Here is a 15375-nt window from a genome sequence, read left to right on the forward strand (position 1 = left end):
GAGCAGGGAAGGGGAAGCTCTGAATGGGGCTGCAGGCGGGCGATCCGGAAGGGGAGTCTCATCTCCGGCGCCTGCGGCTTTAAGAGGGCGGAGCTGGCTGCTCGGTGTGAGAGGTGACTGCAGAAGTCCAGCCCCGCCGCTGATACTAGAGGCGGAGAGAGGCGAAGGCAGAGTCACCCTGCAGCCAGCCCAGCTCCCCAAGCGCGCCCGCCCGCCCGATCCAGCTCCAGCTCCAGCTCCAGCCCACGGCACCATGGTGAAGATCGTGACCGTCAAAACCAAAGCCTACCCCGACCAGAAGCCCGGCACCAGCGGCCTCCGCAAGCGCGTCAAGGTGTTCCAGGGCAATGCCAACTACGCCGAGAATTTCATCCAGAGCATTATCTCCACCACTGACCCCGCCGAGAGGCAGGCGGCCACCTTGGTGGTCGGCGGAGACGGCAGGTTCTACATGAAGGAGGCCATCCAGCTCATCATCCGCATCGCCGCCGCCAACGGGGTAAGGGGGGCCGGGGGCGCGGGGGTCCCGCTCTCTAGGCGCCCTGGCAAGCGCGCTGGAGGAACTGGCGAGCTCCGCAGGTTCCCTCTCGGCGCGCAGCTCGGGGCTTCCTCTGCCCTCCCTTCATGCGTTCTCGGGCCCCGCGGCTTGTCCTGCAACACAGGCGTGGGAAATGAAGCTGGGCGCGGGACAACTCGTTGCCCGAGGGAAAACGAAATGAGCAGGCATTGCCACCACAAGCCATGCTCCTTGCTTCCTGGTCATCTCTGGGCCTGCTAATCAGGCTTTGGGTTGTGTTCTGTGTGCTCTGATGGGCTCTGTGCACTAGGCTAGTGGCTGTATGCATCATTATAAAGTTTCATTTTTCCTAATCTTCCTTTTATGCGTTCCCTCCCCATTATTTTGAGTGGAGTGTTGTCAAGATTTGCTGGTGAATGGAACCGCCATTGCATTGTCATAAGCAAGTGAAATAGCCATGGGAGAATTTAAAATCCTTGTCTCAGTTGGTAAGAAGGGAAAACTAATTCCACACCTGAAGCTTAAATCCCAAAACAAATGCAAATTTCTAGTATCAAATTCAAAGGAAAAAATTATCCTGCCTACAGAGTTCTTTTTTTTTTATCATTCTCTTCCGTTTTGTGTTGCCTTAATGACAACCACAAGTGATGTGCTCTAGGCAAAAAGATGTTCCGAGTGCCCCTTATGAGAATGCTTCTTGTGACTGTGGCGACTGCTAACAGAGAACGAAGCACCAGTAAAGCTAGAGCAAGTTGGGATTGAGGTACCGCTTAGGTAAGTTAATTATTTTTACACACACATCCGTTGCCATTAGAGGGGGGTGTTTGTGATGGCACTCCTCTTGCCTACTGCAAAAGGCTCGGCAATCTCTGACATTTAGCTTAACCTTTCAGGCATTAGAGATATGGTTTCTCTTGCTTTGCTGCAGGAGTACGTGCAGCTCGTAACAAATCAGTTGAAAGGTGACCCTCAATTTAAAATAAAGTAGGATTTTTGGAACTTTGCAAATGGACCTAAGTTACCTCTTCATATGTTTGCACAAGCAAAGACCTTGATTGTGCAAAGGCTTGTGGTTATGTTCCTCATGACAGTTAAAAGTCCACTTCTTATGTTTTTTAAAACTCTTGATTTCCACCCCTGCCCCCTCTCCCGAAGGCAGCTTTAATGCCAAGTGCATTGCTAGGCCTCTTGGCATGGTTCTAAAAAGGCCTTGCTTCCCTAGCAGCGAAAATGCTGGCCTCTCGCCAGCCAGGAACTAAAATGATGATTAGCATAGATTCAAAGAAACTATCCTTAAGGTACATATTTCAAACAAATGTTAATGGGGCATGAGCAATAAGTCAGTAAGTTTTTCTGTCCCTTTGAAAGTAAATAGATTGCCCAATACTATTTAAAGGTTATCTTTCCGAGAAGGATAAAACTTGTAAGACTGATATCTGGGCTTCTTATTCTATCTGTGTAAAGGCCTGCACAACCTGAGACCTAACAACCTGTGCAAAGTTCACCAGCCATGCATTGCAGCCTCACAGACCCTGACAATCCTTGTGGTTTCCCAGTCCCAGATAGGAAATCAGTATTGTTGAGTTAAATGAACCCTTGATGGGACACTATGCATCACTACTGGGTTGTGTCACTTGCAAAGTAATGGGTTTGCATTTCTAGTCTATGGTGATTTCATTTAGTAGTCAAAGTGTGGCTATGCCTGTAACCAATCTAGGATACATAATAACATTTGCTTGGCACTTTCAAAATGTTCCACATACGTTATCTAGTTGCAATACAACAACCCTCAGCCCTATTATCCCACTATTGCAGGCATAGGCAAACTCTGGCCCTCCAGATGCTTTGGACTACAATTCCCATCATCCCTGACCACTGTTCCTGTTAGCTAGGGATGATGGGAGTTGTAGTCCCAAACATCTGGAGGGCCGGAGTTTGCCTATGCCTGCCCTATTGTAAATGTTGATCCTGAGGGAGAGTAGCATGTCTAAAACCATCTAAGGAGTTCATTACAGAAGCGGGATTTGAACTGGATATTTACTGTTTTGTAGCTCAGTCTCTTATCATTTGTGCTGCATTTGCTCTTGTCTCCCTCTACATACCTACTGTACTTGCATTATTTATCGTCTTAATGGTCTAATTATTGAATTGTTCAAAGGTTTAAAATGCTCCGGCTCAAAATTTGAGTTTGTGTTCATATGTACTACTGTACTTTTTTAAAAAGATGCTGCCCCTAGGATAGGAATGCTTACCATTTCTTGGTCTGAGGACAGCTTTAACCCTTGGTTAGTCCTTCGGGGGCTTCCTGCCAGTGATGGGTGTGGCCAAAAGTGGGTAGTCAGACAGGCACACAATCCCTCCTCCTCAGCTGATCCAGGGTTACTGCCCCTACTGTGCTCATCAAATGAACGATTTGCTGACTGGGAAAGGCATTTACCTTTTTTTGTGGCCTTTTAGAAGTTGGTGGGATGTTTTTAATGTATTTCTTTTACCTCTTGGTTTTAATGTATCGGTGTACAGTTGCCATGGGCAAGATATGGTGACTAACAAATAATAATAATAATAAGAAGAAGAAGAAGAAGAAGAAGAAGAAGAATAAATAATAGTTGTTCTGAGCTCCAGTGTTGTATCTACATACAGTGTTGCATCTACAACCTCAGTGTTGTATCTACATCATCCCCACCCCCCTTGCCACTACTGCCAAAATTGCTGGAAGCAGGCAGCAGGGACAGACAAACTGGAGGGGTTGGATCAGCCCCCACCCAACTTGGGGTTAGCTGCTCCCTGCCCTAGTATGTTTTAAGTCCAAAGTTTGAAAGTCACAAGTACGGGCTTGGAAGTGCATGGATCCTCCAGGTGTGTTCAGTAAGAAGCACACTGTTGACAGAATATTTGGTAGCAAGCCTATCAGTGGCTACTTGCCACAATGGCTACACTCTACCTTCACAGTCAGAGGCAGTATATCTCTAAATACCATTTGCTGGGAATCCCAAGTGGGGAGTGTGCTGCTGCACTCAGGTCCTGCTTGCTGGCTGTCCATAGGCATCCAGTTGGCCACTGTGGGAACAGGGTGTTAGACAAGAGAGGGCATTGGCCTGATCCAGATGGATATTCTTATGTTGTGTTTGCTTGTTTTTATTTTAGGCATTTATATGCCACTCTTCATGCATACACCTTCCCAAAATGGTGTAAAGTGCCCCTGTTTTACAGAATATGAGTGTGTGTACACACACACACACACACACACACACACACAATATGTATGCATGTAACAGACATTTGTTTAAGTTTAATAATGTGCATTGAAGTTGCCCTAAGAAACTTGATAAAGATTACCTGTGCTTTGGATGTTTTTTCTGCCTGACTTAATTATAGCACATGATTAGTCTGTCCTCAGTGGACTAATCAAAGAGATCTTAACCAATGTGAATTGCCTTGTTAGCTTTGGAGGTAAGCTTCCTAGTTCTGCTGAACTTTATTGTTTGCTTAGCACTTGGAAAGTTTAAACCAAAATGGATAGTTTTTTGGCTGCAATTGTATGCTACTTACATGGGAGTGTGTTCCATTTAAGTCAGTGGTGGTTACATGTCTGATGAGCAGAGAATTCAATCCATGCTGGCAAAACAGAGTCTTGCATGGCTGAACCCTGCCAGATGTCAGCTGATGGACAGGTAGCTGTGATTTGGGCAAAGCAGGCTTGCAGGCCAACTTTGATCCTATGGCAGGCCAAGATTAGTACCTGGGCCGGAGGTGCTCCACCCCTTCTGTAGAAGATCCAATAGATGTGGCGATCCCTTTCTATGCCAACAACTGCATTCCTTTGCGAGTATTCATTTGGGAGTTGTACACCAGGGATGGGCAGAGCTTGAATAGGTAGTGGGCACAGAATAAAAGAAAACCGGGCAGGCCACACGTTCCTGTCTCTTTCTGCTACTTCACTCCCCTCCCCTTTTTTTCTCCCTCACTCAAAAGCAATAGCATTTTATTAAGAAGCCATAGCATAAAAGTGGGGTGCTTTCCTTTAAATTTTAATCACCCCCTCAGATGTATAATGGTCTTACAGCAAGCTTGTTATTCCTTAACCGTAGAGGTCCTTCGGAATTAGAGCTCTAGAACAGGGTCGGCAGCCTGCGGTCTGCTTTCATGTCACCTTTGGTCTAATTTAATGTGAGCACTAAGGAGGGGTGAAGGTGGATGAAAGTAGGTGGAAAGTAGGGAAAACATTGCCCACCTGCTTCTAACACTGGCTTTGTCCACCCCTGGCAGATTGCCCCCGAGAGAATGCAGCCTTATACAGGTGTGTGGTTTTTTTTGGGGGGGGGTTCCCCACTCTTGTTCTAGAATAAAGTTTTTAGAAAGGAAAGAGTAATATTTTAGATGAAAAGGGATTAGTAGTACAACACCGCACTAATTTTAAACATTAGTTTTCAGAACACGGGGAAGTGTATATACAGATCTGTTTGAAGAAGGGAGTTCACAAATGGGCAGGCATTAGGATTGGCTTCAGCTAAATATAAAGGCTGGTTTGTCCAGATTTTGGAAGTATACCCAGGGGACCATAATGGAACATGGCGTGTTTCCAGAAGACTGAGCAATAGCAGTGCCTCTGCTTATGTCATAGCAACGCCAAGTGGTGAAGGATGAGTAAGAAATTAGGTCACCCGGAGTCCTAGTCTTCTATTTTTTGTAATGTGTGTTGAAGCAATTTCTGTTCAAGCTACATTGAAAATACATCTGAGTAAACATGCACATTTCTGAATATGCAGTAGAGATAACTTTACATTTTTAAAAAGAAATAGTTTTCCTCTAGCCAATCCACAGATTTTGGTATTATGCCTGCAAAGATCCCCCACCGTCCCGAAAACAAATTATGAACTGTTGAAATCTAAGACAAGTTTTCTCTCTGACTTCAAATGAATCTTGTAATTTAGTATGTGGGAGCATAGTTCACATGGTCTCTAGTGTTGAATAGGCCTTATGCAACCTTTTGATAGCATCCAAGGCTGGGTTGCTCCCAAATGTTTCAAAGTCTAAACTGGCACATAATGAGGCATAAACTGGGCACATGTTGAAATATACACAGGAGGATTTCAGCACACCAAATGAGTGAAATGGTAAAGTTAACGCAACTTTACTAAGTAAAAAAGTGGCTGTGTGAATCAGCATTCTGCCCATGGCAGATCATGCTTTTCTAAGGGATATCTGTGTCCAGTTAGTGTGTCTGAAATAAATTCATGCTGCAGTCCTTCACCCACTTAGTACAGGGTAAAGGTAAAGGGGCCCCTGACCATTAGGTCCAGTCGTGACCGACTCTGGGGTTGCGGCGCTCATCTCGCTTTATTGACCAAGGGAGCTGGTGTACAGCTTCCAGGTCATGTGGCCAGCATGACTAATTCGCTTCTGGCGAACCAGAGCAGCCACGGAAACGCTGTTTACCTTCCCAACGGAGCAGTACCAATTTTTCTACTTGCACTTTGACGTGCTTTTGAACTGCTAGGTTGGCAGGAGCTGGGACTATGAAATGGGAGCTCACCCCGTCGTGGGGATTCGAACCGCCGACCTTCTGATCGGCAAGTCCTAGGCTCTGTGGTTTAACCCACAGCGCCACCCATCCCATTGTGCTCAGTGTGAATTCAGAGTAGACGTATATAGTGCTGTGTATTAACAGTGCAGCTCTATAATACCTACTAAGAAGCCCTACTGGATTCCATAGAACTTAATTCCAGGGAAGAATTGTAGCCTAAGGCTGCACAAACCCGTGCTGGGAATCCTTTTGCCCAGAGGCCTATTAAGCCCAGCAGCCCTCTTCATTTGGCTCACAAGGCTGTCTTTGCTCAGCCATGCCCAACTCCTCCATGCCTGGCACTATATATAGCATCAGTGGTAGGGAGGGTAAAGACAGGACAAAGCAGTGTTGATCAACCGTGCCTGCAAAGCCCTGTGCCTTTGCAAGCACCAATGATCTTTGCCTGACAGTGCACCGTCAGAGACTGTTTGCAGGCGACCGTAAACAGAGAGGAAGAATGTCTGTTTACAGACATGGCTTGGATTCATTCTACAGATGTAAACAGATTTTTTTTCTGCTGATTGGTGCTGACAGCATACATTCAGAGGAACAAGCCCCTTTGAATTTGTCATCTGATGTCATAATGATGTCATGTGATTGCCACGTGGGCATTCCCACCCTCTTGTCAAAATTGGCCTACAGTGAGGTGGGAAACCTCCACCCATCAATGAGGTACATAGCAGAATGAGTCTGGGTTCATTACTATGCCTAGAATTGAAGGTTAGGGATGCCTTTCACTAGTTCCACTTGGTGTAACTGTCATAGCCACTTTGATCAGATACAGTGGTACCTCGGGTTAAGTACTTAATTCATTCCAGAGGTCTGTACTTAACCTGAAACTGTTCTTAACCTGAAGCACCACTTTAGCTAATGGGACCTCCAGTTGCCACCACACCACCAGAGCACGATTTCTGTTCTTATCCTGAAGCAAAGTTCTTAACCTGAAGCACTATTTCTGGGTTAGCGGAGTCTGTAACCTGAAGTGTATGTAACCTGAAGAATATGTAACCCGAGGTACCACTGTACAGTGGTGCCTCGCAAGACGAAATTAATTCGTTCCGCAAGTCTCTTCGTCTTGCGGTTTTTTCGTCTTGCGATGCACGGTTTCCCATAGGAATGCATTGAAAATCAATTAATGCGTTCCTAGGGAAACCGCCTTCAGACCAGGTCCGGGGACAGTCTGTCCCCGGACCTCTTCTGAAGGCTGGGGGGGGGACAAGGGCTTTTCTTCTCACCCCCAGCATTTTAAAAAACCCTGGGACAGCGGAGGACTTCTCCGCTGTCCGGGCGATCTTAAAATGCTGGCGGGCGGCATTTTAAAATCGCCCCGGACAGCGGAGGACTTCTCCGCTGTCCGGGGCGATTTAAAAGCCCCTGGGAAGGCAGGCAGGGGGGGACAAAGACTTTCGCCCCCCGCCCGCCTTCAGAAGGTGTTCCCACCCCCCCCCCCGCCCGGCTTCGCAGCAGCGCTACAAAGCCCGGCGGCTGGGGCAGGTGCTCCCGCCCCCCCACCCCGCTTCGGAGCAGCGTTCCGAAGCAGGGTGGCTGGGGCAGGTGTTCCCACCCCCCGCCCGGCTTCGCAGCAGCGCTACGAAGCCCGGTGGCTGGGGCAGGTGCTCCCGCCCCCCCACCCCGCTTCGGAGCAGCGTTCCGAAGCGGGGTGGCTGGGGCAGGTGTTCCCACCCCCCCGCCCGGCTTCGCAGCAGCGCTACGAAGCCCGGCGGCTGGGGCAGGTGCTCCCGCCCCCCACCCCGCTTTGGAGCAGCGTTCCGAAGCGGGGTGGCTGGGGCAGGTGTTCCCACCCCCCCGCCCGGCTTCGGAGCACGGGGAGATCGCTTCTCCCCACCGCCCCTTGCTTCAAAAGAGGTCCGGGGAGATTTTAAAATGCTGGGGGTCGGCAGCGAACGCTTCGCTCCCGACCCCCAGCATTTTAAAATCTCCCCCTGTCCCGGGGAGATTTTAAAATGCTGGGGGTCGGCAGCGAACGCTTCGCTCCCACCCGCCAGCATTTTAAGATCGCCCGGGGCAGGCGGGGGGAAGGCAGGCGGGGGGGGGAGCAAAGACTTTTGCCCTCCGCCGGCCTTCAGAAGAGGTCCTCTTCTGAAGGCCGGCTGTGGGCGAAAGTCTTTGCTCCCGACCGCCAGCATTTCCCTATGGGCTTTCGTCTTGCGATGCAAGCCGATAGGGAAATTCGTCTTGCGAAGCGCCTCCAAAACAGAAAACCCTTTCGTCTTGCGGGTTTTCCGTCTTGCGAGGCATTCGTCTTGCGGGGTACCACTGTATTGCTAATGTCCTGCTGTATGACACTGCCTTTGACAGTTGTTTGGGAAATTTAGCTTCTGCAGAATCCATTGACTGATTCTAAGCAGAATGTGTAGTCGGGCACTGACAACACATGCCCCAGAATCTACATGCATTACAGGCAATGGCCATTTTATGTTGGGGTTGTGTTCCAAAGCACCGTGTACTTAAGTGTAAGTGTGTATATTGGGAACACCATTGAAAAAGCCTGCAAACAGCACAATCACTCTCTCCAAACCTCCTTGCTCCAGCTCCAACTCTCCACAGACATCAACGGTTGGTGCAAGGGCTCCTGGGGTTGCACTTGCAAAGGCTTTTAGGATTGCTAGGCACTGTTTTTGCTCTGCTTTTGCCCTCTCTGTTAGGGCTGATTTTGTGGCTGTGCACATACTGAATGCGTGCAAAATGGCCATGTAAAATGTACTAAATACCTTCCAGAACAGTTCAAGATGCAGGATCTTGACCTGTTAAACCATAAATGGCACGACTTACCTAAAATTTCACAGTGTCCCCTCAGTCCCTTTTATTTGTAATGTTTAATATAAACCAAGAATACCCTTGTAAAATTAATTAGTGCCGTGTTTGGACAGCAAAGGTCACTATGTTGGCTTTCCTGGCAGGCTGCTTCAGGAAAGCTGCTCTTTCCTTTTCCCAGGAACAACAGAGGCAGAGCTACTTCCACTACCTCAAACACCACAGGAAACTTAAAACCACCCAGGGAGTAGGTGGGAACCACAACTACCGTAACTCTCTTTAAAGCCATTAGGATAGATTACTCACCCTATCTGCATTACTGCTGAGAGAAGAGAGACCTGTTCAAAAAGCACCCAGGACTGCCACCAGGGGGAGCCAAGTTATATTCTACCAGCTGAATGAGGATGCTTTGCTGAATCAAGCAAAGCTGTATCCGGATCAGTAATCAGGGGCGTCTGTAGGAGGTGGGGACAACAAGGACAGTAGGCCATATGTTCCAGATTCCTTGCTTTCTTTTCTTTCTTTTTTAAATAAAAAATTGTGGGAATTGAACTGGAAGGCCAAAAAACTTTTAAAAAGAAAAAATTCTGGAGCTGTAGAATGAACTAAGTTATTGAAAAATGAAAATAATGAGATTATGAACACATGCAGATTGCTGCAACAGTTAGCATATACATGCAATACATAACCCAATGTGACGTGAAAATTATTTTTAGTGAGATAAACACTTCTGCACCTTCAGACTTGGAGGATTGCAATGAAATTATTTTAAGGATCCTAATGTTAGCCTTTCTTTTTCTTGTCAGCCATCCTAACTTCAGAAGTAGTGTTTAATGCAGACTAGCCAATCTCAGAAATGCCAGCAGTAATGTTAAGTTGTGACAGAATTTAATAAACAGTGTGACTTCAGAAAAATAGGTTTAAAAAAAAACCCTCACATGTTGCAACTACACTATTTCTTCTTCTACACAGAAGCAGAGATTTTCTCCTTTTGTTCCTTCCAGTCATTGCTGATGCTGTCCTTTGTGACAGAGAAGATTTTTTTAAAGTATTCCAGTGCTAATAGAAAATAGTAGCGGAACTTCTTTTTCCAAAGTTTTGGCTTCAACCATACCAAAGGTTTCGTAATTGAATTCTGGCCTACATTAACCAGAAATAGTTTCCAGAAGGGCAGAAACAACAGTGTCTGGTCACACCTTATAAACTGACAAATTTATTATGGCACAAGTTTTTGTGGCCACAAGATTCTTAGCTGTTTAATAATCTGTGTCACAAGATTCTTAGCTGTTTAATAATCTGAAAGAAGAACCTATTCTATGTCAGGAATGTACAGTTTCCCTTTGGGACGTGCACTTGCACGTATGTACCACAAGAGGAAAGCCTCTACCTATGAATTTAACCACACTGCAAAGTTCAAGTGTGCATGTGTTCCACAATATTCAATACAGACAGGGTTTTACAAAAAAAACAAAACAAAACACTGCTTTCTTCCCTTACCTAAAACTTGATTTTTTCCATGCTATATATTGGGCCGGTCATTTTCCCAAGGGTGAGGCTACAGTGAGGGAATATATACAATTCCATCCTGGAGATATAATTACTGATTTGCATACATCTTAACAGGAGATGGAAAGATGGTAAAATCCACTTACGAAAGAGTGCAGCCTCCCACTGGTAGCAAAACAGGATAGAATTCAGTTTTAGTAAGACTTTTAAATTCATGTATTCTCTGGATTTGTTTTGTTGGATTTGTTGGCTATGGCCATCTCGTTCACCTCATTCTGGCTTAGTTGGTGCTGATTTAGGGGACATTTCCCCCAGGCACTTTAGTTTAGGAGCTACTCCTTCAGTCTTTTCTACCTTTTCCCCAGTTTTGCCCCTGCAAAACTGTACTTCATCTGCCCATTGTCATACATTGCTTGTGAGCCATATGTCTGGTCAACCCTAATGGGAGGAATAAACTCCATGAATTATCCTAGCAGTTCAGAATATTACTTTAGGGACTGAAGTTGTGGTGCTACAGGGACTTACCAGGCAGGGGGCCTTCTCGGTAGTGGCACCCGCCCTGTGGAACGCCCTCCCATCAGATGTCAAGGAAATAAACAACTTTTAGAAGAGATCTGAAGGCAGCCCTGTTTAGGGAAGTTTTTAATGTTTGATTTTTTATTCTATTTTTAATATTCTGTTGGGAGCCGCCCAGAGTGGCTGGGGAAACCTTTTGCAAAATATTTTGAGCTCCTTACACCAGTGTTTCCCAAACTTTTTTGGGCAACGGCACACCTGTTTACTGAAAAAAAATCTCGCGGCACACCACCATTAAAGCCCCGCCCCGTGACGTCAGCGCGCAGCGTCACGCCGGGAGGGACGCACGAAAGTGAAAGTTTTTTCCCTCCCCCCTCAGTCCCTCGCTCGGAATTCAGCTCGTTTGGGGCATCGCTCCGGCTGCTCCCTCTCCCGCCGCCCAGGAGCGATGCCTCTCTCTGGCTCTCCCTCCGCGCAGGCTGAGGGAGGGAGGGAGGTGCGCGTGTGACCCATCTCTGCTGGGAGACCAAACCCAGCGAGGCAGAGTCGCGCGGAGGCGCCCAGGCAGCGCTGCCGGCTGCGAGGAGGAGCGCCAGGCAGCAGCAGGAGGCGCGGCCTCTCCTCGCCGCCGCCGCCCCGCCTCTCGCCGCCCGACTCGCCCGCCTCCCTCCAGGCATCTCGCGGCACACCAGCCGATGTCTCACGGCACACTCGTGTGCCGCGGAACACCGGTTGGGAAACACTGCCTTACACAACTCTCTAAAACCCATTAAAAGGCATTGTGTTTCTGTCTTTTAAGATCAATGTTTCAGGTTTAATCTATGGAATGGAGATGTGGGGTTTTTTTAATTGTTTGCAGTATGAATGTTAAAGCACATGGGTTGTTTAGATTGCCATATGCATTGTATACAAGCAAATGGTATTTTTAATAAAGTTGCTATGATCAGCTTAAAATTAGGTGTATCTGGAATGAAGTGTTTGAAATCAAAGCAATTATACTGCACTTTCTCCAGGAAAGGTTGAAAATTGGGTGCAAAATTTGGCATTGCCAATAACTCTTCTGTTTGTTATTGTTGTAAATAAAAATATGCCCTTTTCCCTTATGGGGTATCCAAGAGCCCATATAGAGTCCTTACATAGGTTCCCTATTGGTAGGAGAAAATAACAGAGGCCAACCAGAGAATATTGAGAAGCAAAGCAGCTAGTAAGCTTGATCTTTATTGATCTGTTGCAACAGGGTACCCCCCTCACACGCAGGAGAGGAAGAGGACCCAGAACAATGGCCTGCAAGGCCTTATAAAGACTTTTGAAATTCCCCTTCTCTAGATCAGGACCACCCCCAGAAACATTATGCATACATCACAGAAGGGGTGTAACCTAAGACCACCCCTCAGATACATCCCACCTACATCACAGAAATTTAAATGTTGTTTTTCTCTTCTCCTTGTTTATCTCCTGTCTAGCAGGTTCCTTGATTGGATTTTCTGGGGAGCCTGGCCATTCTTTTGTAATGCTAAAATACTTATTTCCTGGGCCAGGTCACAGGCTCACACCTTATTCAAACACAGATTAAAGGAAGAGACAATGGGGAGGCTTTTCCATTTTTAACCTTGCAGAGAAAGGATTTGGTCAGTTTAGGAATCAAAATGGTTCCAGGTCTGCCTTCCTGTACTGATCCATGTATGTGGAGTTATGAACATTACTATATATCTAAAACCATAAAATTCCTATCACAATTTCCCCCCTTTGGGGCTAGAATTTTTCTTAAAAATTTTTGCCCCACAAATAATAACATCGTATGTTGTAAATGGATGTCTTTGTATGAATATATCATAACACATGTTGCGTTTTGCTACTAAATTACCTGTGGCATTCTAACACTTTGGGAGAGACCATTTACTCAATAGTGTTCTATGCTTTACACCTAGCAGGAAGGTAAGGTCCACTAATGACTGAAAAGTGCAGTTTGCTTCCCCCCCCCCCGCCATTTTAGTGTTCTCAGGTGTCAAGGTAGCTCTTCTGTGGTCTCACACTGACATAGTGCTACAGCAACACATCCTGTCTGTTGAATCCCCTCAGGGCTTTCATTTAACCATGTCGCCTGGCATTCACCATAGCTGGCACAGGTTTTGGGCATCTCGTGAGGGAGAGGTCTTCGCCTTGGCCTTTAGCTATGGGATTTTATTATAGGCTGTGGTCTTGTACTCATGGAAGTTGCTCACTTGCACTTAAATGACCAAAAGCTAATTGCAGCCTGGATACACTTGCGCAATTCAAACTGAGTCCAATTTGAATTTATCTTGCCCCATGGTTCTCAAGTCTTCAAACCAATCTGTTAAAAGAAAACCATTCTTAACAAGGGCAGTTGTCCAAATAAGTCAATTTAAGTCTATAAGGAATCATTCCTGCTAAACCAAAGCATATCCACCTTCATGTACCTGGTGTTTTATGGATCCAGAAGTTTGTCATTGGCAAAAAGAGGTTTAACACATATTAAAATGGATAGGGAAAGTTGGCAGAGTGCCAGGTGGAACAATGTGGTTATAAATTGATCTAAACACTGGACTACACAATAGTGTGAGCTATTAGAAAGTATAAAATGCATGAGAATTCTCCATTGGTGTGTAAGCAATAAGACATTAAACATAAAAACAGTTACACACAATATTCCCCCCTTTGTGGAAATTACACTGTCAGACACATTTCAACATTCTTACATAATAACACATAATACAAAAAAAAAAAAAAAACTAATTAAATATCTGTTACATATCTTGACACAATTGTGATCTTTTACGTATGTATCTTTTGAATCCTGGAGCACAGTCTTAAGGTTCAAAAGTGGGAAAATGTCCTTGCAATTCAACTCCTTCCCCCTTTGTCAGGTCCACTTCCCCCTTTGTCAGGTCCACTCCCCCCCCCCCCGGCAGTCTATATCCTTTGAAAGAGATAGCTGTGGGCACTTTGAAAACTCTGTTGTTGCTGGTCTTGTGATGGGTTGACTGAGTTGAGGGGTTGTTGCTGCTCATCATTGCACATCTGTAGAAGTGATATCCTGTAAGGGGCAGGGTTTTGGGGTGACTTAAAAACAGTTAGACAAGAAAGGGGCAAAAGGCAAAAAGGATGTCCTCCAGTTTTCCATGGGAAGCTGCAAATAATAACAATCTTAGTGGATTAAACGTTTTATTCATTATCACATTTCCATATAATTACTGTTATTATCTGCTAAGTTTGTTTGCTTTCCTTCAGTTAATTTTTGTTGTTGTTGTTCTTTTCATATTATAAAATAAAAAATTACTCCACATGTATAGAAAGAGAACTGTAAAAAATACAAAGGTTAAAAAATAAAAAGAAGGCAAAAAATTAGATTACCAGTTAGATGAAAATGGACTTGACACAAAGACATCAGATTCAGAAAATAACTATTAAATTAAATAGTACAAAGATATTATCAAAACCACACAGATTACTACTGGACTGAAAAAAATGGGAAAACAATGGGGAAAACTTAAAATTCACCATGTGCTATCCAATAAAAGAACTTCATGAGACTGACTTTCAACATGTGATGAACATGTCCCCAAAGTAAAACACACACACACAAAATGAGCTATGAGGAACCAAAATAAATAAATGCTAAGACACACAATTAATAAGAAACCTGAAGTAATCTGTTTTGGCATTCTAACATCCCGAATGAAAATAAAAGTGTTTCTTGATGTGACATCATCAGCTGTAATGTTAATACTGGGAAATGAGTTAATACCAAGAAAAAATGAATGGCAATTTTAAAGTTGTGCAAATAACTTGCACTAGCCAAAATGACAGAATTAATAAGAAATGCTCAGGCAAAAAGGTAAACAAATACCATTCCACAAACAATGTTTGGTTGTGCTTTGATTAATTTAATGGAAGAACTGATAAAACGAACTTAATAAACGAAAACAGATTATTTGTAACCTAAAAAAAATGTCAAAGCCACAAAGAGATAGAAGGAAATCAACTAATGTAGCAGGGATTCAGGCTTGTTTTGCTGAACAGAAAGAAAGTGACTGTTTGGCTTTAAGTGAAGAAAGACAAAAGGAAAAACAAATGCATTTACTTTTTATAGAGTATTTAAATCACTGTTTGCATCCTCTCATTATCATTTGTGCTGTGGGAGAAAAGAAAGGACACTCTGTTAAAAGGGAAAATTATTTCATGTGAGAGGTCTGTCAGGAAATGCTGTTCCTAAAATGCATAGGCATATATACACACACCTGTTGAAAGGGAAAATTATTTCATGTGAGAGGTCTGTCAGGAAATTCTGTTCCTAAAATGCATAGGCATATACACACACACACACACACACACAAAACTGTTATAAAATTTAAATCCCATGGGGGGGAGAAACTACTCAAGAGAGGAACTCACAGTGGGAGTGCTTTGATATTTACCTGTGAAAAGAATTTGGCATGTCCAGTACTTAACTCTTTTGTATTAAGTAGCCCCTGGA

General features: G+C 45.0%; 2 protein-coding genes across 12 annotated transcripts in view; both read left to right on the top strand.

The window, feature by feature from the left end:
- The window catches only part of EFCAB7 (EF-hand calcium binding domain 7), a 63240-nt gene that overhangs the window by 37779 nt on the left and 10086 nt on the right, over positions 1-15375 (top strand). The window lies entirely within an intron of this gene.
- Positions 134-15375, top strand: part of PGM1 (phosphoglucomutase 1) — a 38830-nt gene continuing 23588 nt past the window's right edge. Inside the window, exon 1 of the mRNA XM_081193799.1 lies at positions 134-499. Within this exon, the coding sequence (XP_081049925.1) occupies positions 254-499 (246 nt within the window). The 5' untranslated portion in view covers positions 134-253. The remainder of the gene's footprint in view (positions 500-15375) is intronic.

This window comes from Podarcis bocagei, assembly GCF_964188305.1.
Source record: "Podarcis bocagei genome assembly, chromosome: 5".
Classification (NCBI taxonomy): domain Eukaryota; kingdom Metazoa; phylum Chordata; class Lepidosauria; order Squamata; family Lacertidae; genus Podarcis; species Podarcis bocagei.